The sequence below is a fragment of the Poecilia reticulata genome, chromosome 10 (genome assembly GCF_904066995.2).
Source record: "Poecilia reticulata chromosome 10, P_reticulata-male-v2, whole genome shotgun sequence".
In the NCBI taxonomy this organism is placed as follows: domain Eukaryota; kingdom Metazoa; phylum Chordata; class Actinopteri; order Cyprinodontiformes; family Poeciliidae; genus Poecilia; species Poecilia reticulata.
Window position 1 is genome coordinate 7,556,024 of NC_088839.1, and position 21,840 is coordinate 7,577,863.

The 21,840-nt window shown below is 39.4% G+C and overlaps 2 protein-coding genes across 3 annotated transcripts; one reads left to right on the top strand and one right to left on the bottom strand.

The window, feature by feature from the left end:
• Positions 1 to 60: 60 nt before the first annotated feature.
• On the bottom strand, positions 61 to 12,056 carry aup1 (AUP1 lipid droplet regulating VLDL assembly factor). 2 transcript variants are annotated; one of them, XM_008419824.3, is made up of 12 exons: positions 11,680 to 12,056; positions 10,412 to 10,549; positions 10,161 to 10,311; positions 8,110 to 8,297; positions 7,033 to 7,105; positions 6,529 to 6,602; positions 6,209 to 6,275; positions 5,146 to 5,248; positions 4,917 to 5,054; positions 4,553 to 4,692; positions 3,240 to 3,328; positions 61 to 442 (listed from the first exon to the last, which is right to left on the bottom strand). In XM_008419824.3, exons 1-12 carry the CDS (start codon positions 11,718 to 11,720, stop codon positions 397 to 399), a joined length of 1,248 nt encoding a protein of 415 aa, XP_008418046.2. In that variant the 5' UTR covers positions 11,721 to 12,056; the 3' UTR covers positions 61 to 396. The 2 variants fall into 2 exon arrangements, with proteins under 2 accessions (XP_008418046.2, XP_081467793.1); XM_081611667.1 differs by lacking the exon at positions 11,680 to 12,056 and adding an exon at positions 11,314 to 11,634.
• Positions 12,057 to 13,001: 945 nt separating this feature from the next.
• ctsf (cathepsin F) lies at positions 13,002 to 21,081 on the top strand. The gene is made up of 14 exons (XM_008419825.3): positions 13,002 to 13,422; positions 14,151 to 14,261; positions 15,823 to 15,904; positions 16,469 to 16,530; positions 16,623 to 16,695; positions 18,040 to 18,153; positions 18,298 to 18,446; positions 18,554 to 18,650; positions 18,763 to 18,843; positions 18,971 to 19,090; positions 19,606 to 19,670; positions 19,803 to 19,893; positions 19,999 to 20,057; positions 20,659 to 21,081. The coding sequence occupies exons 1-14, from the start codon at positions 13,186 to 13,188 to the stop codon at positions 20,731 to 20,733; spliced, it is 1,416 nt and encodes a 471-aa protein (XP_008418047.1). The 5' UTR covers positions 13,002 to 13,185; the 3' UTR covers positions 20,734 to 21,081.
• The last annotated feature ends 759 nt before the right edge of the window (positions 21,082 to 21,840 follow it).

A 21,840-nucleotide genomic window follows, 5' to 3' on the forward strand; every position in this document is an offset into this window, starting at 1 on the left:
TATATATTTATAAAAAAAAGAAAGCTCACACACCTTATGTTTGAAATAATTTCTTGAAAGCAAGGTCAAGCTGAACTTTATTTTCATCGACAACTCTGACATTATAAAAATAAATAGATGATTTACAGTCAGTGGATTGTTATACAAACCGTTATCAAAATTATGTCTCGGCCAGGATGGAGAATTAAACACATGCATAAAATCACCATTCAATGAATGTATACATGTTCTGAATACTTTGTTGCCATTATTTGCGGATAACAAAACCAGTTTTTTGTTGTTTTTTTTCCAGCTCGACAGGGTTGATAGAAAATAAAAATCACTTTTCAAAAGTAGACAGCAGGACAGCTTGAAGATGCCTCACTCCGACCAGTTTCCAAAGATCCGATGTTTTGTTCAGTGGCTGTCTTCCGGGTCCAGTCCGTGCTTCTCGATGTAACGTCTGCAGAAGATCACTGCTGGTTAGAGAAATTAATCTCGCACAAACAAATGTCGTAGGCCTTATGGTTTGCTGTCTGCATACGGAGGTTTAAATCCGCTCTTCGTCAGCATGAATGTATTTTAAGCGATTCGTTTCAATTGTTCCTTTTTTTCCCAGGTGTGAACAATGATTCATCCATCCATCCATCCATTTTCTATACACCCTTGTCCCTCAGTGGGGTCGGGAGGGTTGCTGGGACCCATCTCCAGCTAACGTTCCGGGCGAGAGGCGGGGTACACCCTGGACAGGTCACCAGTCTGTCACAGGGCAACACAGAGACACACAGGACAAACAACCATGCACACACACACTCACACCTAGGGACAATTTGGAGAGGCCAATTAACCTGACAGTCATGTTTTTGGACTGTGGGAGGAAACCGGAGTACCCAGAGAAAACCCACGCATGCACAGGGAGAACATGCAAACTAAATGCAGAAAGACCGGGAATTGAACCCAGAGCCTTCTTGCTGCAAGGCAACAGTTCTACCAACTGCGCCACTGTGCAGCCCCAACAATAATTCAACATCTTCAATTAAAATAAAATAAAAAAGTATTAGGTTTTATTTTATTGTGTTTTTTCCCCCTCTATATTTTCATAAAGCATGTGGTTGTGGTGCAATTTGCATTTATATATGTGTTAAAAGAAAATGTCAAAATGTGAAGCAGCATTCAGTTTTTATGCACAAAAAACCAAATTTCCAGAAAACTACAAAACTGCTGAAACACTGACTTCCTTTAAATGAAGGCAAAAAAACAACAACACCTGTTTAGAGTTGCCTTTGATTAGTAGTAACTTGAACACTGATTAGTATATTTGTTTGATTTTGATCAAATGTAATGTTTATTTTTGGTTTCATAGATGTTTGCTGTGTGATGTTTTTATGACGTAAAGCAGTGGTCCCCAACCCCTGGTCCGTGGACCGGTACAGGTCCGTGGACCAATTGGTACCGGGCCGCGCAAGAAATAGTGAAATATTTCCGTATTATGTATTATTTGAGTCTGGAGGATCTTTTATTTTGAAAATCCTTTAACCGGATTCTCTCGGTTACTTGTGCGCCAACACTGAGGCCACAAGCAGCAAAATGAGTAAGAAACAGATCAGATGTCTTTGGAAAGTTCCTTTGCAAAGGGGAAAAGGCCCAGAGAAGAGACAGGAGAATGGATTTATCCCGGACCGGTAGGTGAGTCCCACATTACAAGCCGCTCTGCGTAACATGCGGCGACCGGCTGCTAAGTGAGGCAATGAAGCTTCAAGCTGCTTTGCCACATAGAGACCAAGCAGGCTGTGGATATAAGCAACACTTCAGGTGTTATTGTCTCATCACTCCCAGATGGGACCGTCTCGTTACAGAGAAACAAGTTCAGGGCTCCCGTTAGTCAATATCGTGAGTTACAATTTTCACAAAAGTAAAATGTTAGTTTTTGTGGCACATCTGTATCTTATTTTGAAGGGATATATAAACGTTACCATAGCGACCAGAGTCAGAGCGTTTGGGCTGCGGTCGAGAGGAGATGAGTAGAGCTTGTGAGTCTTAAGTCTGGTTTAGACGGAAAGATTTAAGAATTGTCGGCAGATTCTCCAAACCTCTGTGACCACAGAGCTGATAAAAGTACAACAGGTTTGATCGGTTTGTGTGTCCAAGGCAGGAGCAACACAAACCGATTCCAGAGTATAATCCAGTAAAACCCCCAACATAGCGGGAATTTAGAATAACCAAACATGGATGACGATGTAGAAGCAATAGTGATAGTTTGTGGAGTCATAAAAGACGTAACAAAAAGGAAAGGCGGTGGATAGAAGACGAAGGGAGCAGCCGCTCTATTTGCTGCACTATGATTTGGAGGTGAATATGTTTTTTCATAGTTAACATTTTTAACTGAATAAACATAATAATGACCTTTAGATTTAATAATAAACATTTCCACATATCATCTCCGATATCCAGCGGACTCAGTTGCGAGATATGTCAGCTGTTTGGGATTCCCCTCTGTTCTTACGTCACCGCGCTTTCTGATTGGCTGCCTGTCACATTCAGCAGGTCGTATTCTCGTTCCCAGACAGGAAAACCCCACAGGTTGCGATAAAAACTCCAAGACAATGCAAATTGGGTATATTCAGGATTTAGCGGGAACACCAACACCGCCTCACGCAACCCCCCCCCCCGGACCGCAGCAAAGTTTTCCAAGTCTTGACCGGTCCGCGGTAATAAAAAGGTTGGGGACCACTGACGTAAAGCACTGTGAACTGCTGTGTTACAAAATAAACATGACTTAATTTGTGAGGGTGTATTAATAAATTTTTGAGCTTGTATGCATAATTTATTTAGGTTTGAATGTGGAAAAATGTACAACACATTCAAACTTATGCATCCAATTCTTACTTTAGAAATGAATTTATTTTTCCTTATTGGAAAATGTTTGAATCAAACACATAATTAAAAACCCGAAATAAATAATATATACATGTTGATTATTAATATTCATAAACTTCTGAATGACACTGCAGGTAAATTACATTCCTCCACACATCGCCCCATTTATTGTATTTTTTTCTAGCATAAAAAGATGGGATTTTTTTTTTTGACCACTTGAGGGCAGCAAAAGCGCGTCCAAACACCCCACCTACTTGGGAACCAGCTAATGTTGTTCAGCAACCTTTCACTTTTACCAGCGTAAAAATGTTCTGTGCAGACATTGTTGGGTGCCTAGTCGTTTAAAACATGAAATTCTTGCATGTATTCCTCTAATCTCTCACCTTCTCGCGTAATTATACAACGCCTCTTTTCTTTGCTGGAGAGACATGTGTCTGTCAGCTGGCGATCTCCCAAACGTTTTGGCAGCAGGCTATGGAGAGGAAAGGTAAAAGCATGAACGGCATTAGTCAAATAATAATTTGGACTTCCCAGGATTTTGAATACATATGAAATTTGTTCTACCACGTAAAAGTTGGGACAGATTACTGCGTCCACTTATATCTGGGCTGCAGGTTGAAGTCCACAGACCGTTCTGAGAAATCTCCAACTCACAATTTAGTACTTACAGGGACAGTTTAGGATTTTTGGTGTGTGGTTCTGCTAAATGGATATCAGCAGTGAGTATCTTACCTGCAGAAATTGAGTGCAAGTCCAGATTTAAGGCAACCAGGAAGTACAAGAGGGGACATAAGACAATGCTAATCTCAAAAACATCACAGCAGTTTGTATGAACACTATTTTTATTATTTATTTTTACATCGCTTTAGTTTCATTCTTAGCAAACGTTTTGACCAGGAAGACCACCGCCTGCCTCCATTTCCTGTGAAAATAATAAATTTTTTTCTGGGTAAAGTACTGCCCGATGCCAACACCATGACAATCCAAAGATCCTTTAGGCATAAACCGCCGTGATGTTTGTGAGACTGAAGTTGTTTCAGGACGTTGTTGGAAGTCTTCTCTGATCTCATCCCCTCTGGCACAAGGCGTTAGCTTCAGATTATCTGATCTAGATTTTTGCTAAATGAAGAACCGAGAGGCCCAAATTTATTCAAACCACTGCCAGATTTGAAATGATTTTTAACTAACTATGATTTGTCTCTGACAGGAAGTGACAGGAATGTCCTAACACACAATACAACGTAAAAAAGGAAAGAAATTATGCTGATTATTTACGCCCTTCTTAGAAACTTCCTAGGCATTAAAGCAGTCAAACCTTTCTTTTAATGGATGACCAGCTGTACAGCGTATTCTGACAAGTTAACTTCAGTGATGACCTTCAAGTCTTTGAGGTTGGAAGGACTTGTTGCCATTTACTTGGCAACCCAGTTGCCAAGTAAATTTTGAGACACACACAAAAAAATTAAAAACGGTATCAGCCAAAACTGGAACGTAGGACAGCTTTTTTTTTTTTTTTTCAGATTGGTGCATTGCTGCAACAAAGATGTTGGTCAAATTGAAAAATTTATTTAAACCTGAATTTGCCAGGGATAACTGCTTTTTAGATGGCAGACAATTTTATTATTGTAACCTAGAGTCAAAGAGAAGTCTAGGTTACAAGAGGTCAGTGAAGGCAGCATTTGGAAAGGTTTATGACCTTTATGGCAGGAGAGGATCCAGAAGGGAAGGAGCTGATCCTGGAGGCTCCGTATGCCGACGTCCCAGTAGCTTCCATCGACGCTTCCTCTCTGTTCTCTAGCAGGTTTGTTATCGTGGTGTCAACACAGTTGGTTTTAGCTGGAAAAAACCCCCAACAAAAAATACACATGATTCTACCCTAGTTTTTATTGATGAAGCTTCTAATGTGACAAAAAAGTGATGCACTGTTGTGGATCTGATGTTACATATTCACCATTTTAAGGTTTCGTAAAACCTCAACATTTTCTGAGGGTGTACTCGCTTTTCAAGATGAATGGATGCGTTAACCACAAACCATAAGGAGTATTAAAACCGGTCCGTACCTAAATCCCTTGTAATGACACTGATTGGGACGTGTGGCAGCACATCCTTCACCTGCTGGGCCATTTTAGCGATGCGGTGGTCATCTGAGCCCAGACTCTGGGCCATGAAGCCCAGCCCGATGGAGCCAGGTGTGGCACCTGCAGAAAACAAAATGCAGCCACTTAAAAGAGTCCCAAACTGTGAAATGTGCCACACGGGCAGATCGTCTAAAACAGCTCATTTACTTACTTGTAGTCGTTTGTGGTACTGAATGTCTTTTCCTCTTAATGTGCTCTGCTTTATCAGCTTTAGTAATCTTGGTGGAGACCAGCCCCAGTTCGATAGCAAGAAGCTGAGCAAGATGACACACGTTAGAGTTAAAAGAGGAAAAGAGAGCCAAACAAGAAGAAAACAGACTAAAATTATTTTTGAAAAAACTAGCATTCTCAGATTCAAAGAAATGTGCAACTGGGTAGGATATTTGTTCTAGGTTTTCTGTTTCTACACAAGGGGATATCATTCAAAATATTTACAAAATGTGCCTGAATGTTTGCGCATTGTGAAAAAAAAAACTATTTACAAGAGAATGGAGAAGCTGTGCAAATAATCGCAACGTTTGTCAGCAGCTGTGATGGCAAAAGAGTAACAGCTTCTGAGAGGAAGGATCTGCAATGACACTCCTTTGTGCACCAGAGACGCAGCAGTCTGTCGCCAGCTGCATGTCATCCAGCCATCTGACAATAAAATCATATCTAACCATAGAGAAGTCCCTCGAGAAAAAAACCTACATAGAATGTATGAGATTAAATGGTCCTGCCATGACAAAATTTAAGACCTGTGATTAATGTATGTAAGGTTAATTTATATTTCATTTAATGAATTTAAGACTTTTCAAGACATTCATTTCATATAAATGAATTTAAGACTTTTCAAGACATTCATTTCATATAAATGAATCTAAGACTTTTCAAGACATTCATTTCATATAAATGAATCTAAGACTTTTCAAGACATTCATTTCATATAAATGAATCTAAGACTTTTCAAGACTTTCATTTCGTATAAATGAATTTAAGTCTTTTTAAGACTTAAAAACACTTAAATTCTTGAATTCATACAAATGAATTTAAGACTTTTTAAGGCTTTCATTTCAGAGAAACACGTTTGAAGCTTTTTAAAAATGCGCGGGTACCTAGTGTTAAATGCCCATTTGTTTTAAATCTGCTTGCCAGGCATCTTGAGGTGCAATAAATTCCACTTTTGGTTTTACATGTGGGATTTATGTTCATAAACTCCAATGAGGGAATCTTACCTCCTGGACTTTGTTGGCAAACTCCTGCGTAGATTCGCCGTCTTGTCTGGAAACCGGTGGGAGCCAACTGAAATAAAAGGCGATGTCAAAAACCTTATTTTTAAAAGTCAGAACGCAAAGTGTGACGATACTTACTGTAGAAACTTTTATTCTCTCAAACTATCTCACGCTGCAGCTGATTATCCAGCATTACAAGCTTTGAGTAGGTGAGCCAGAGGCTGTTAGTGCTGCCAAGGCAACATGTAACCATCACTGCTTTCTACCTGGACACTATCCCTGTCTATCTAACAGACGTTAAGTAGTGATAAAATATGTAGTACCTTACATGATACACTGTACATGGAGAGAAAAATGTCCACATGAGGTCTGTTAGCCAGCTGGACTCTACCGTGCTCTGTTGGAGGAAACGAAACACATTAAAGACGATTGTGTTATCATGTTACAGATGGGAAAAAATGACCAGAGAAGCTGTATTATCTGTATACAAACATCCTCACTTATATTGAAGGAGTTCATCATGGAGCTGGTAGAGCTCTCTGTTACGCCTGACTGGATTATTCTTAGTACTGAGATCAAATCAAAGCAGCTTTTATTAAGGCTTTCATTTCGTATAAATGAATATAAAACTTCACTTTAAATGTGTAATATCAGATTTGGAACAAAGTCGTATTTTGTTCATCAAAGATTTTAACCTCTTCAAAATGCTTGTCACTGAGTCCCTGAAAGATGATAAGCTAAATGACACTAATAAAGCAGCAGATGATTTAGTTTGCAAGTGTTCTCCATCTATTCTGACCTGACACACAAGTTTAAAATCCGGTTACCAGAGAAAGCAGAGGTCTGGACACCCGTAAGGCCACAGGTTGGATAGAGTCAGTCAGTGTGAAAGGCCACGAGCTGAAACAGCAAACAAACACACAAAAATACACATTTACTACCAAGCAAACACTATTTGGAAAACTTTCCTCCTGATATTAACAACATTAATACACGTGACAACGTAAACAAACTGTTATGTGACTATTTCGTTATCGATGACTGAAACGGCAAATTGAAACGAGCGGATTCTGACTAAAATCAGCAGCAGAGCTAATTAGCCAGCCCACGATACAAGAGCTGAGGATGAGTCAGTAAAGTGACCGAAACGCTGAGCTGGAAAATGAAACTGCAGGCCAGGCGCCCACATAGGAAGCACCTGGATGTGGCTGCAGCACAGCGTCGAGACGCAAACCCAACCTTCACATTTCTAAATCGCTACAAAGTATTCTGTCAACCTTGAGCTAAAGAAAAGATGATGCAATATCACATGGCTTCCTCTTTTATAAGAAACAAAGAAAAAAAAACATTTAAAACAGAAGTGCATAAAAAATGCAAAACAGTAAACTAATTGATGGTAAAATAATGTGGTTATCACAGCGTTGACCTTCTCTGCTTTAGTTTTGTTCCATTCAGACTAAACTCATTTTAAATATCGGACAAAGATAAGCCAACTCAAATCAAAGTGTTTTTTGCATAATGATTTCTTTCATCGAGGGGATAAAGCAACACAAACCAACCTGTACCAACGTGAAAAAGTAATTGCCCCCTAAGCCTAATTAATGCCCACCAGACAGGAAGCAGTGGCTGATTTCTACACATTTGCAGACGTAGAGCAGATCAGTAAAAAGAAGATCAATTTTGCATGTAAGTATCAGCCGATCAACAAAACTTCAGGAAATCAGCACCGACCTATTGGCGTAACCATAGCAACCAGTGCAGAATGTATGTTAATGCAAAGTTCAAAGGTAAAAAATTAACAGAAGCAAATGTGCCGATAAATGCTGTGAATATTTGTGTTCCTCCATAAGACTCAGGTCAGAGGAAACGGACAGCAGGTAAAAACAACAGGAAGTCAGACGGACCTGAACTTGAGCAGACCGGCGCGGCCGTTGGTGGTGTCTTCTTCAGGAAAGACGAGTAAAGGCGGGGCGCCGTCAGCGGAGCAGTACCTCTGTAGAGACTCTCCTACCGCCTCCTGGCTGGAGGCCGAGTGGATCTCCATGAAGCCCCGGGCCCAGCACATGAAGCCCGTGGAGCCCTCCAGCTGGGGCTGAGGAGCAGAGGAACTATAAATCAAGCTTACCCAAGGCTGGACTCACCGCTTACAACAAAACGTGGCAGACGTAGATGTTTTAAGTCAAGTTTATTTGTGTAGCACATTTCGGCATCATGAATCCAGCAATAAATATTACATTTTGTCATCAATTTTAGCATTTAAAGCTAAGATTTAAAAACAAAAGCAGCGTCTCTTCAGCCTTTCAAACATTTCTGACCTTTTGTTGGAATGCTTTATTAGCTAAGCCCCTTAAGCCCAACCTCTGAGTCACTCAGGCATTAAAACGGCTCCGACCGCTAAATATTCACCTGAGTTGCAGCTTCGTCACACATCACAGAAAAAAATAACATTTTACCCCACAGTACTTACATATTGCCTCGCAAAAGTATTACCGTATTTTCCGCACTATAAGGCGCGCCTAAAAACCTTCAATTTCCTCAAATGCTGACAGTGAGCCTTATAATCCGGTGCTCCTTATATATGGACCAATATTGAGCCACAACAGGTCTAGCAACTACGGTAAGCAGTCACCGACTTAAGTTTTTCCCGTAGAAGAAGAAGTGCGCGGTGCATGCTGGGATAGTTGTCAGAACGCTGGTTTGTTAATAAATACATTTAAAGTCAGGGGGCGGAGGGGCGGGGGAAGAGAGACAGAGGGAAGAGAGAAAGAGGCTGCGGCGGCAGCGTGTCGGTTGGTCTGCGTTACCCAGAAAGCAGTTGGGCACAATATCACAACACAGTGAAACAACGACTGGGGCAGACTACTATATAAAGTACTTGGGGACCACTTCTTTATAAATGTGGATGTGTACGAGTACGAAATAAATTGGCAACCCAAACTGAAGCGTCTATTCTATGCGCCTTATAATGCGGTGCACCTTATAAATAAAAAAAAGTCTTAAAATAGGCCATTCATTGAAGGTGCGCCTTATAGTGCGGAAAATACGGTACTTTCTCCGCATATTTTCAGTGAGTTTAGTTCAGATATCACGTAACAGAATCCATACAAACTAGCCCAAACTGTGGAGGAGAAAGGAAAAATCCTACATTATTTAAATAGGGCTGGAATGAAAAATGCATGCCACACTTTTCAGGTTTTTATTTGAAAAAAAAAATTTGTCTAAAACCATGCAGTCTTTCTTTTTTCCTTCTCCTTTTAGCATCCGATTGGTTAGTGTCCTCAGTTCATTCATGGACAGACTGAATAACATACTGATATAAGCTGAGTATCACTGAGACGATCGATTAGATTAATCGTGATGAATCAATTATTGAAATAATCATCAAATAGCTTAGTAGTAGATTAATCCTTAACTGGAGAATAGAGACTCAAAAAAAGGCAAATTGCTGAAATAACACAAACCTAAAATTAAACCAAAACTTTACAAAAAATATTCACATTTGCATTAAAAAACAAAAAAACTAAACTGACACTTCACCTGGTTCACATTGTGCTAAAAAAATCTACCTTTAAACACCTTTTGACATTTAATTAATTGGTTCTATTCAAGGAATAGTCAACAGATTATCTCTACACTGATACTAGAAGTACTTTTAGTGGCTGTGCTTCCTTTGCTGCATTTTAAGCCAGAAATGTTTATAATACTATTTAAAAAAAGAAGTAAAACTGATTATTTGCATCTTTTAATTCGTCTCCAATACTGTATAAAAAGAGCTTAAAGGGAAAATCTGCAGAGAAATTTTTAATCCGATTAATCGTCAGAATAATTGATTACTAGAACAATCGTTAGCTGCAGCCCTAATGCGTAGATGAAAAGGAGTGAAAAAGGGATCAATGATCAGAAAACCGGTCAAATTTTTTTTTTTTTTTTTTTAAAGTAAAACCTGAACACTCACAGTATTGAAGGGGGTCAGGAGGTTGATGATATTGTGGTCAAACTCTGTCACATGATTGCATACGTAGAGCTTGGTGTTTTTATCCCGGGAGCGAGGATTTCTCTGTCGCACGTGCATCCCGAGGACCGAGCACATAACCCTGACGACAAACCTGCAAGCAAAGACAGATGTTAACGCCAACAGGTTAAAGAAACAAATAGAAAAAAAATAAGGAACAATGGCGAAGACACGCCACCTTAAACGGTACTTGCCTCCGCACAAAGCTATCTGGGATTGCGCAGCTGACCAGGAAAACGTGAACGCCGATAAAAATCCGCATCAGCATCAAACAAATGCCGACTGGGGAGTAGATGAGCAACAGGAGGAGAGCCACGGCATCTTTGGGAAACCTGCACACAGATTGTGGAAACGGTTTCAATTCCACAGGAGGAAAAGAAAAAAAAAAAATCAAACACACCTAACATCTCCAAGTCAAGACTAACTTCTTGCAAATGCCACACCTGTTGGAAAAAAATGGGGCAGGTCTCCAGGTGTTGCTGGAAAATTTCCCGTTTCTTTTAGGACCATTTTCAAGTGTTAATAAAATTCACTGTGGATTTAAGGCTGACATTCCTACAGTGGTTCAGTTGATCAATAGGGATAAAATAACTTCACTCCCTCTTTAGAAGAACACTCTATATACATGTTTACAAAATACATAAGTTAATTACAAAACACCTTTATTTTGCAACAAATACTTTCATTTAAAACTTGCAAAGCAGAACTGAAGTCAAACTCCTCATATGTGCCTCAAACTTGACAAATAAATTTGATTCTGATTTACTGGACTGCGCTGGTTTGATCTGCTCATATATTTCCAGATGTGAATTTGGCCTCACTGAGTGTCATGAAATTACATTTATTTCAAATTTGACACTAAAGTACATAAGCAGAATTTTATTTTTTATTTTTTATCATGGTCGAACACCAATGTGTATACAATCATATTCAGCATTTGCCATTTGAACAGACATCACTGAATGTTGTCTTTCATTTCCAATAACTTATTACACGTGTCCTTCGTGTGCGGTTCTTTGACATCAAATTCTCATTGAAGCGTGACAGTAGTTTTTCTTTGCAAACAACAGTAAAACAACACGTTTATTAAACTTACCTAAACTAAATACTTCCTAGAGCAGGTGGACATGAACACAAACTTCACTTTCTACCTTCAATAGTGGCAGCGTTATTTTGATAACGCAAATCACTGCCAGTGTTGGGACGTGCACCCTAAATAAAGTTCCAGAGTAACTAATAGCAACATGATGTCTCTGCTACTTGGCTAATTAGCCTATCGTGTTTCTTTTCGAATGTTTTAACTCCCTGTGACACATTTGACCTGAAAATGCATCATATATCCGTCACCGATAACTTCTCAACACATTGTCTCAATGAGGAACACAACCCCTCCACCACTGGCTTATTAGCTTTATTCTGGTTAACCAGGGAGCTCTAGTTAGCCTGCCGTTAGCTGACTTACCGACGAAAGTCAAACATGTCCTCAATCCCCCGAGTCTCCATGTCTGCCTGTCGGACTTTGGCTTGGCACACAGGCTAATGCTAAGAATACCACCTGACCTCTAAATATGGGTGAGTCATTACGTTCACAGCAGCGCTATGGTCCTCCACTGGGTGAACTGGTAACCAGCTAGCCGCGTCGTTCACTCGATAAACTGGCAACACAGTAAAACAGAACGAGCAGCTAGGTAGGTTAGCATAGCAGCTATCAACAGATGCTACTTCCTGTAATATGGCCACAGTTCCTGTTAGGACCTTCTAAAATAAAGGATTTAAAAGAAAAAGTTGAGCTGTGCGTTTTTACTGATTAGACTCCGAAAGTTCAACTTGGACTTATGTGCAGTATTTCTAAATTGCACATTTGATTACTTTTTTTTTTCTTTTCAAATCAAGTCCTTTAATTCCAAAATAAAGGGTGGTGGGAAAAAAACAGAGGGACTTTGTCTCCCTCTGGTGTTTGAATTGGGAACTTTGAAATTACACAAAAATCAGAAGGCAAATGAAAACATCTTATATTTATGTACATATAAAAAGAAACTTAGTAAAATTTAATTAGTTAAATTTGAAATTAAGCGATTTATTAATTCATAATTCGTTAATACCTTGAACCACTTCAGAACTTTGAGATCACTCCTGATCAATTGTTAAGGGATTTGGGGTTGAGACCCAAATTAGTATTTCAGATTAATTTCAGGACTGATATCCTGTCCTTTGCATATTTTTTTCCCAAGAAATATATTCCTAAAAATGTGCAAATATTACAGATCGCAAATACACTGTTTCATACACTGTAAATAAATTATTGGGTATATCCTCCGTTGAAAATGACTTATGCAACACCCTGTAAATCACACATTGTTTATGGAAACAAATAAACATTACGTTTTAAACAAAAAAAATCTTTATATATATATATATATATATATATATATATATATATATATATATATATATAAAAAATCAAATTTACAATTGATTTTTTCAATTGTAAATTTTTTTTATTATGATGGTGTCATAATAAAAAAAAAAAAATAAAAATAAATATATATATATATATATATATATATATATATATATATATATATATATATATATATATATATATATATTTTTTTTTTTTTTTTTTTTTTTTTTTATTATGACACCATCATAATAAAAAAAATTTACAATTGAAAAAATCTACTTTTTAAAATCTTTTCTTCTCTCCTTTCTGAGACTCTCCATCGCCCCCTGGTGTTCCCCAGGCGGCCTAGGGCATTTTTTCTTTAACAAAATCCTCTCATTAAACCTCCCAGGCTCCTCCCACATGCAGTCCCATTTGTTTGGCAACAAGAGCAACTCGTTTGTGCAGTCGCCGCAGTTAACCCGATATTGATTTTGATTTCTGGGAAAACAAACAGAGCGCTTTTAAATCCAGCGCAAACTGAACGCTGGTCCTTTTTCTTTCTGTCAGCGCTCAGGAGTCAAAATGAGGGTCGGAGTCCGTTGCTGTCCTCTAATCCTCTGCCTGGCCCTGGTCTCGGTGTTCGGGCTGGGTGAAGACCTCGACCGGCCTCTGTTCGGGCCTCCCGGCTCTCCTATCCGGCTTCATGAGTCCGACCCGGACCTGAAGAAGGTTCTGGGTTTCGCGGAGGAGCGATACAACCGGGGCTCCAACGCTATGCACCTCCGCCGAGTCAGCCGGTTCGTCTCTGCCACTAAACAGGTTAAGACTTAAAAACAATTATTTCTTCATTGTTTAAGTAATTGTGTCTTAGGAGTGTTTTTAATCATTTAAGAGTCAGTTCAGTATTGTTAAATGTCTGTAAACAACGATAATTAACCCTGCGTCATGTTAACATAAGTGAGGTCTAGACGGAAGGAAAAATTCATAATTTCAAAAATAAAAGCACAAACTTCATAGTACAGAACAAATGCTGATGTACATTTCCTAAAGAATATATTTATTTCAAAGCTATCTAATTCTGATTATAACAATCCCCCATTAAACGAAGTGAAACATACGTACTATTAGTGTAAAACTTAAATTCTTAAAGCGTTTTTCCCCCCAACCGGAAGCGTCGATTTATCAGCTCATCATCGACACACCACCACCAGAGAAGCCATATTCCTAAAATAACACCACGAAACCATAATCTGTTAAATTCAGTCAGGGAGGGTGATAATGCCTGACATTAGGAAATCATGTGTTGAAGAACTTATGTCTGAATAAATAAATAAATATTGCTGCCTGGCAGTTTTTTTACACTTTGGAGTTTAAGTTTAATAGCAGGCACATTTTGCATTTTAAGAAGTAGTTTATGCAACACTGATATTGCAGTGACTATTTTTGCAGTAAATTGCGCAGCCCCAACAGAAGTCTGTTTGTAAATCCTTTTTTGCGGAGAACTACGTTCCTGTCTTGCAAATTCTACATTTTCATCTGTTTTTCAGCTGGTGAAGGGAATCCGCTACACCTTAACACTGGAACTGAGCAACACCCAGTGTAAGAAATCTGCCATGCTCAGGACCTGTGACTTCTATCCTGAGCCTCAGAAACTTAAGGTACGCTGTGAGTGTGACTAAGCAACAAACAGGAAGTTGCTAGCCTGTATGGAATGGATCCCAAATGTCTTAACTGATTGTGTTGTTTAATGTTGCAGCAGTGCCTCGTGTTTGTTCAGGCAGAAATGTCAGCACTGATCTAGTCTTGTGACATGACTGGCTGTAACTTTGGCCATGTTTGTGCAACTCTCAGACTATATATATATATATATATATATATATATATATATATATATATAAAAATTCCCTTCTCACCCTCCTCGGGTGGTCTGTTTCATCCTCTGAGCTCGGGTCCTCTACCAGAGGCCTGGGAGCTTGAGGTTTCTGCGCAGTATCTTGGCTGTGCCTAGAACTGCACATTTCTGGACTGAGATGTCTGATGTTGTTCCTGGGATCTGTTGTAGCCACTGCTCCAGTTTGGGGGTGACTGCCCCGAGGGCCCCGATAACCACAGGCACCACTGTGGTCTTCACCTTCCAGGTCTTTTCCAGTTCCTCCCTGAGGCCCTGGTACTTCTCCAATTTCTCATGCTCCTTTTTCCTGATGTTGTAATCACTTGGTATTGCTACATCCACCACAACGGCTTTCCTCTGTTCTTTATCCACCACCACAATGTCCGGTTGGTTCGCCATTACCATCTTGTCTGTCTGGATCTGGAAGTCCCACAGGATCTTAGCTCGGTCATTCTCCACCACTTTTGGGGGTGTTCCCCACTGTGATCTCGGGGCTTCCAGTCCATATTCTGCACAGATGTTCCTGTACACTATGCCTGCCACTTGGTTATGTCGTTCCATGTACGATTTCCCTGCCAGCATCTTGCACCCTGCTATTATGTGCTGGACTGTCTCAGGGGCCTCCTTGCACAACCTACACCTTGGGTCTTCTCTGGTATGGTAGATCTGAGCCTCTATTGCTCTGGTGTTTAGGGCCTGTTCCTGGGCGGCCAGGATGAGAGCCTCTGTGCTGTCCTTGAGTCCAGCTTTCTCCAGCCATTGGTAGGTTTTCCTGACATCAGCCACTTCAGTTATTTGTCGGTGGTACATCCCATGTAGGGGCTTGTCCTCCCATGATGGTACTTCCAGCACCTTGTCTTCTGTTCCCCATTGCCTGAGACATTCGCTGAGCACATCGTCCGTTGAGGCTTTGTCCTTGATGTATTTATGGATCTTGGATGTTTCATCCTGGACAGTGGCTCTCACACTCACTAGTCCTCTGCCTCCTTCCTTACGGCTCGTGTACAGTCTCAGGGTGCTGGATTTGGGGTGGAATCCTCCATGCATGGTTAGTAGCTTCCTAGTCCTCCTATATATATATATATATATATATATATATATATATATATATATATAATGCTTCCACAATACAGTTATGAGAAAATGTAAAAAGAAAATAAAAAACACACACACACAAACTTAACTGAAGTAAGTTGTAAAGTATGTGAGAAGAGATGAAGACAGACAAGCAGCTTCCTCTTAGCATTTGCAGGACATGAACAAACACATGATCCTGATGATATTAATGTCTGTTGTTTTTCTTGTTCTGGTGTTTTTTCCTGAATCAGACTGAAGTGTGTGTGTTTGAAGTGTGGGACATTCCCTGGCAGGCCACCACCACCCTCCTCAAACAGAAGTGCCAGCCTAAAGGTCGGTCAGTCAGCAACCAGACGAGCGGATCGCTCTTTCCTATAGACCTCATCTTTCCTCCTCCTTTTTGTTTTTTTAAAATTCATCTTATATTTTCCTTTATATATATGTTTTTTTTACCTTTATTTATGCATGTTGTCTCATTGAGATACAAGATCTTAATGTACAAGAGAGACCTGGTTTCCTACATCAAGCAGAAACAAAAACTGAAAAGACAGCAAAACAAAATTACAGACGCAGGTTTTTTTTTTTCTCTGACTAAAGTATTTTGAGGCTAATTGCAATATCAGGTAATCTACATCAACATTAAACAACAACAAAAAGATCACCCTTATCCGTGTTTTCGGCATGGTCTTGTTTGTTCAGTCTGACCTTCATGTTACATAACCAGGATCAATGAGATAAATTAGGTAAAGGGTGATGAGTCAATGTCTAATGTTAGCATTCACCTTGCTAAAGCCTCCATTACTGCTACTTAGTGCTGTTGATTTTAAAATAAATCTACATTTGACAACATGAAACTGAAGCACGTGTTTATCGACTAATATGCTCTCCTCGTTTCAGTCGGTCCAGCCTCAGAACAGCCCAACATGCTGGAGGCTCAATCCACCATCCAGCCCTCAGAGGTGAAAAACAGCAGCTTAGTGAGGTCAGGTCTTGTCAGTGTTTCGTCACGTGCCCCAGCAGTCGTTTATTCTCTTTGATCTCTCTGTGGTAGGAGTCCGTGGAGCTGCTGGGCCAGTTCAAAGAGTTCATGGTTAAATACAATAAGGTCTACAGCAGCCAGGAAGGTGAGCGGTTTGCACACGCTCACACAATCCAGCACCTGCACACACACACACACACATGCCCAAACACACACACACACACACACACACATGCCCAAACACACACAGAGTCACATTCTGGTGCACAAACACTGAACCTTTGTGCTCGCAGCTCATTGTGTTCACCCTGAAGGGAAAACACACTGACAATCAGCACACATTCAGTTCCATGTATACACAGAATGCTGTAAAACAGTTAAACATACAAAACCTAAAGGGTCAAAGTAATCTTATTAAGAGGAATTATTAAAAGCGGTTTTCAAATAATGTTTTACTTTTTTTTTAAGAGGAAAAAGTTGGTCCAAATTGACTTTGCACTATTTGAAAAACCAGTTATGCACTTTATAAAATTTCGCAGCAGCTGTGATTAACCACATTTTCTTGACCGCTGAGTTAGCTGTGGGCATGTATCATATTGTTTATCATTTACTGTAAAAATGTCTTATGATAAGAATTCTGATTTATTGTCGTCTCGATAAATTTCAATGAATGATGTTAAAAAAACTTTTTTACTATTTTCTCCACTGTTTGATAAGAGCAATACATCAATAACATTATACATCGTGATAAACACATGATCAGTGTCTGTAGATATGTCTGATAAAATATTCAATAATTTCACTGATCTCCGATCCAGAACCAAACAGCATTCTGGGAGATGGAAAAGCAGAGGAAAAGCTTTCGCTGCTCAACCTTTCACAACCAGCTATAATGTTGGTGGCATCAACAAACTCACTCACTCCTTGGTTACCTAGCAACAACCTGTTGAGTAACTTGAGCAGTAGCAATATCAGGCTTTTCCACCGTGCTGCATAACTGCTTAGAAATGAAAATCAACGGCCAGGAGTGAAGAAAGAAAATGAGTACAACACATCCAGAGGAAACTGAACGAAACAAGAAAGGTCACATCACCAGCTGCAGTATTTCTGATATGTAAAACAAATCGATAATTATCGTTATCGACTGATATATAACTGTGATATGTTTTTAAGCCATATTGTCCAGCCCTAAACAAAATACATAAGTTTAATGGAAAAGGAGCATGGAGCAACAGTAAAGTTTAATTACTGTAGAATTTTAGCCAAGACATGGAAGCCAAAAAGAGTCAAATGTCAAACTTCATTTTCTGAGCTCAATTTGGACAATGACTAGCTTACCTCAAGTCCTAATCGAAGAAGATGACAAATGTTTGTTGGCTTGTCTTTAGAAAGGTTTGTCAGAAAAAAGTGATAGATATAACATGAAGTACTAAACTGACGTTGCATGTTGTGATGTTAAATATTGTCTTTGTGCGTGTTTCCATGACAGAGGCCGACAGGCGCCTACAGATCTTTCACGAGAACCTGAAAACGGCTGAGAAGCTCCAGTCTTTGGATCAAGGTTCGGCTGAGTACGGCGTTACCAAGTTCAGCGACCTAACTGGTGCGTACCACCGTGCACTGTCCGGTTATTTCCGACGAGGAAATGCATATTCTGTTTTTAACATCGCAGCTTTCCGTCAACACGACGTTTTTCCAGTATCGCAAACGTTTCAACTTTGTATCCTGTCCATCTGTTTTCGTCCAGAGGAGGAGTTTCGTTCCACATACCTGAACCCACTTCTCAGTCAGTGGACTCTTCATCGTCCAATGAAACCCGCCCCCACCGCCAAAGGCCCCGCCCCCGGCAGCTGGGACTGGAGGGATCAAGGAGCCGTTAGTCCCGTGAAAAACCAGGTGATGCCGAGCAGAAGAGTTAATAACCGAGGGCTCACTCTGTTAGGAATAACTTGATGTAGCGCAGGCAGGGACATTTTTGAACCCTCGTTGTGTGTGTTTGTTAGGGCATGTGTGGATCTTGCTGGGCGTTTTCTGTCACAGGAAACATCGAGGGGCAGTGGTTCCTGAAAAATGGGACTTTGCTGTCACTTTCAGAGCAGGGTAAGTCGTCCTCACAGATTCTGACTGAAAAAGCTCACCACTAACGTCTTCGAAATGCAATGAAAACAGTCAATTTTCCATTAAATCAGTGGATTATATCTCTCCTATGCAGAGCTGGTTGACTGTGATGGACTGGACCAGGCATGCAGAGGTGGACTGCCGTCAAACGCTTATGAAGCTATTGAAAAGCTGGGTAAGAAACAGCTACACGGGAACAGTAACAAACAGAAAACTGGAAAGGGAGGATTTAAGTTTAAATAAGCTTATGTTATATATATTTTTTTTTTTTCATGGATGTTTGTCTCTCCTGTGCCATTAAGGCGGCCTGGAGACAGAAACGGATTACTCCTACAAAGGACACAAGCAGACGTGTGATTTCACCGACAGGAAGGTGGCTGCCTACATCAACAGCTCACTGGAGATTTCCAAAGACGAAAAAGGTAAGCAATGGGGTGGGCATTTATCGTATCGAATCATTTATCATTTATCGCGATAAATTTCTTATCATGGTAAGAATTTTGATTTGTTGCTGTCACAGTAAATTCCAATTAATGATGTTTTAAAATCCCCCTTATCTTTGAGTTTTGTAATTCTACTCTTCACTGTTTGTTCAATAAAAGCATAAATAAATACCGATAAATTTGAAAATAATTACTGTTTAGTGATACAAATCACACTTCTTTACATTACTGGTGTCTTAAAGAAGCGTATCCCAAAATGGGAATGTTTGTTCAAGAGCCTTATTTTTGTTTGTTGGGCTATAATTGCTGCAACACACAGTAGAAGTAAGAAGGATTTAATAAACCGATGTCACTTTTATCGTTATCACAATGGTACCACAAAATATTGTGATAAAACCGCAAGTCCATATCGTAAGAGAGTCAATGTTCTGCAAGTTGGACATCAAAGCATCATTAAACAGGCAAATATTTTACTGCTTTATTCTTGTTCTCAGAAATTGCCGCTTGGTTGGCAGAGAAAGGACCAATCTCTGTCGCTCTCAATGCCTTTGCAATGCAGGCGAGTACTTTACTTCCTCTTTCCGTTTCCCTGTTTGGTCTGGTTTAACTTGTACTATTTTTTTTCCTGTATCATCAAAGAGTAAAATTAGCCTTTACAGTCACGGTTATGGTTCTCTTTATATTCCTGTAGTTCTACAGAAAGGGTGTTAGTCACCCAATGAAGATCTTCTGCAATCCGTGGATGATCGACCACGCTGTGCTGCTGGTGGGATACGGTGAACGTGAGTAAATCACTCCTCCCCAATCAGAGTTTAATGACATCTGTTGATATTAGTTTGTGATTCAGAGTATTTCAAGCTGTTTTCGTTGTGCTGTTCTTCTTTCAGGAAATGGCATCCCATTCTGGGCCATCAAGAACAGCTGGGGGGAGGACTATGGAGAGGAGGTACAAGAACAACATCTACCACTAACTTTATTTGATTCAAGTTAATTGTAGGATACAGGAATGCAGATATGCTGGCAGATGTGTAGAATCCTAAATTTAGATTGTTTTACAGGTGCACCGATAAATCAGCCCCAAATTCCTTATCAGACAATACTTTAGCGCTGAATTGCAGTCAGCTTGCTTCATATAAGTTAATATTTACAACCTGACTCAAATAACACATTATGAACTTCTTACTCGTATAACAAATTATTCCACCATAGTTCATTTCTCTTAGCACACAATTATAGCGGCTTATTGTGTAAGTGCCAACATAACCCGCAGTGGTTAATTATATAATTTACCTTACCATTCAGCTTTTTTCTTTTTACTGATTTTTTCCCCCCAGTACTAGGTTATGCTAGTGCAATAAAATTTCAATTTATTTCAAGGCTTTTTAAACTTCTTTACCGATAAATGCAGCCAGTACCGTGTTGTAAATACATGGAGGTCTGGTGTAAATTTAACTCTGCTTAATATCATAATGCATTAAACTAGAATATTTTATGTTATTGTAAGAAGGTAAGAGTTTTATTTTGTATTCTGTTGATCTCTTCTGCAGGGTTACTACTACCTTTACAGGGGGTCCAATGCATGTGGAATCAACAAGATGTGCTCTTCAGCTGTTGTCAACTAATCTTCATGCTGTCTGTGTTGTACCAGCCACCTGGTACAACTACGTCAGCTCACGAAAAGCACAGGAACAAACTGCATGAGGATCCAAGTGAAGGCACTTCCAAGCTCCAACAATGTTCCGTTAAACCATTTGCTGTATTCTAACGTCATACCTCCCGCCTCATGTCAGTCTACTCTGTCACACCAGCTCTACTGACGTTAGCTTTGATGTTACTGTGAAACTTTGCTGTAATTTGAAACTGCATTTCGTTTGCACATGTTACTCTGTTGTTTCAGCAGAGGCAGTGTTGTTTGTAACTCATCTCTACTAGCAATAAACGTGCTTGTGCTCAAGGTATTGTGAAACTTAGACCATGTCTATTCAGTGTTTTTTTTTTTTTATTCTGTTAATTGTTGTGCTAATGGTATTAATTGAGATTTCTGTTTCCAAGGAAAGGTTTGCACAGGACTATTAAACTGTAATAACAACTGCAGTGAGAGTGAGAAAAAAGATGTTTGAATAAAATGTGGGAATTCAAAAAAAGTTCATGCAGTGTCCAAACTAAATCACTTTGCTTAGACATTTGGAATCATGAATGGAGACAGTCAGTTATTATCCATCCATTGTCTATACCCAGTCTAAATGCTGCCTATCTCCAGCTGACTTTGGACAAGAGGCGCTATGTTGTTGCCAGACTATCACAGGGCAATACATACACACACAACCATGCATACACACACTTATATAAGCATTTAATATATTTACATTCAAGTAAATGTAAAAAGTAGCTTTGCAATAAATTATTCAAGAAAAAAAAACTGAGTAACTGATCATATGTGATTTAATATTTAAAATTTACGTAGGAAGAGAAACAAGTATATGAAGTTATGTGCAAAATTTGGTATTTTAGTACAAATTAATACAAATAACATAATTACAAAACAAATTCAAGCAGAAGAAATGCTAAACTTTTTTTAAAATACAAAATGTAGGACACTTATAGAGCAGGTAATCCACCGAATAAGGAAAAGTATTTCCAGTGACAATATATGGTGTTTACTGAATCTTCACTTAATCTAAAATAGTCCAATAGCAGATACAAAATGACATTAGAACAACAAAGCTTGT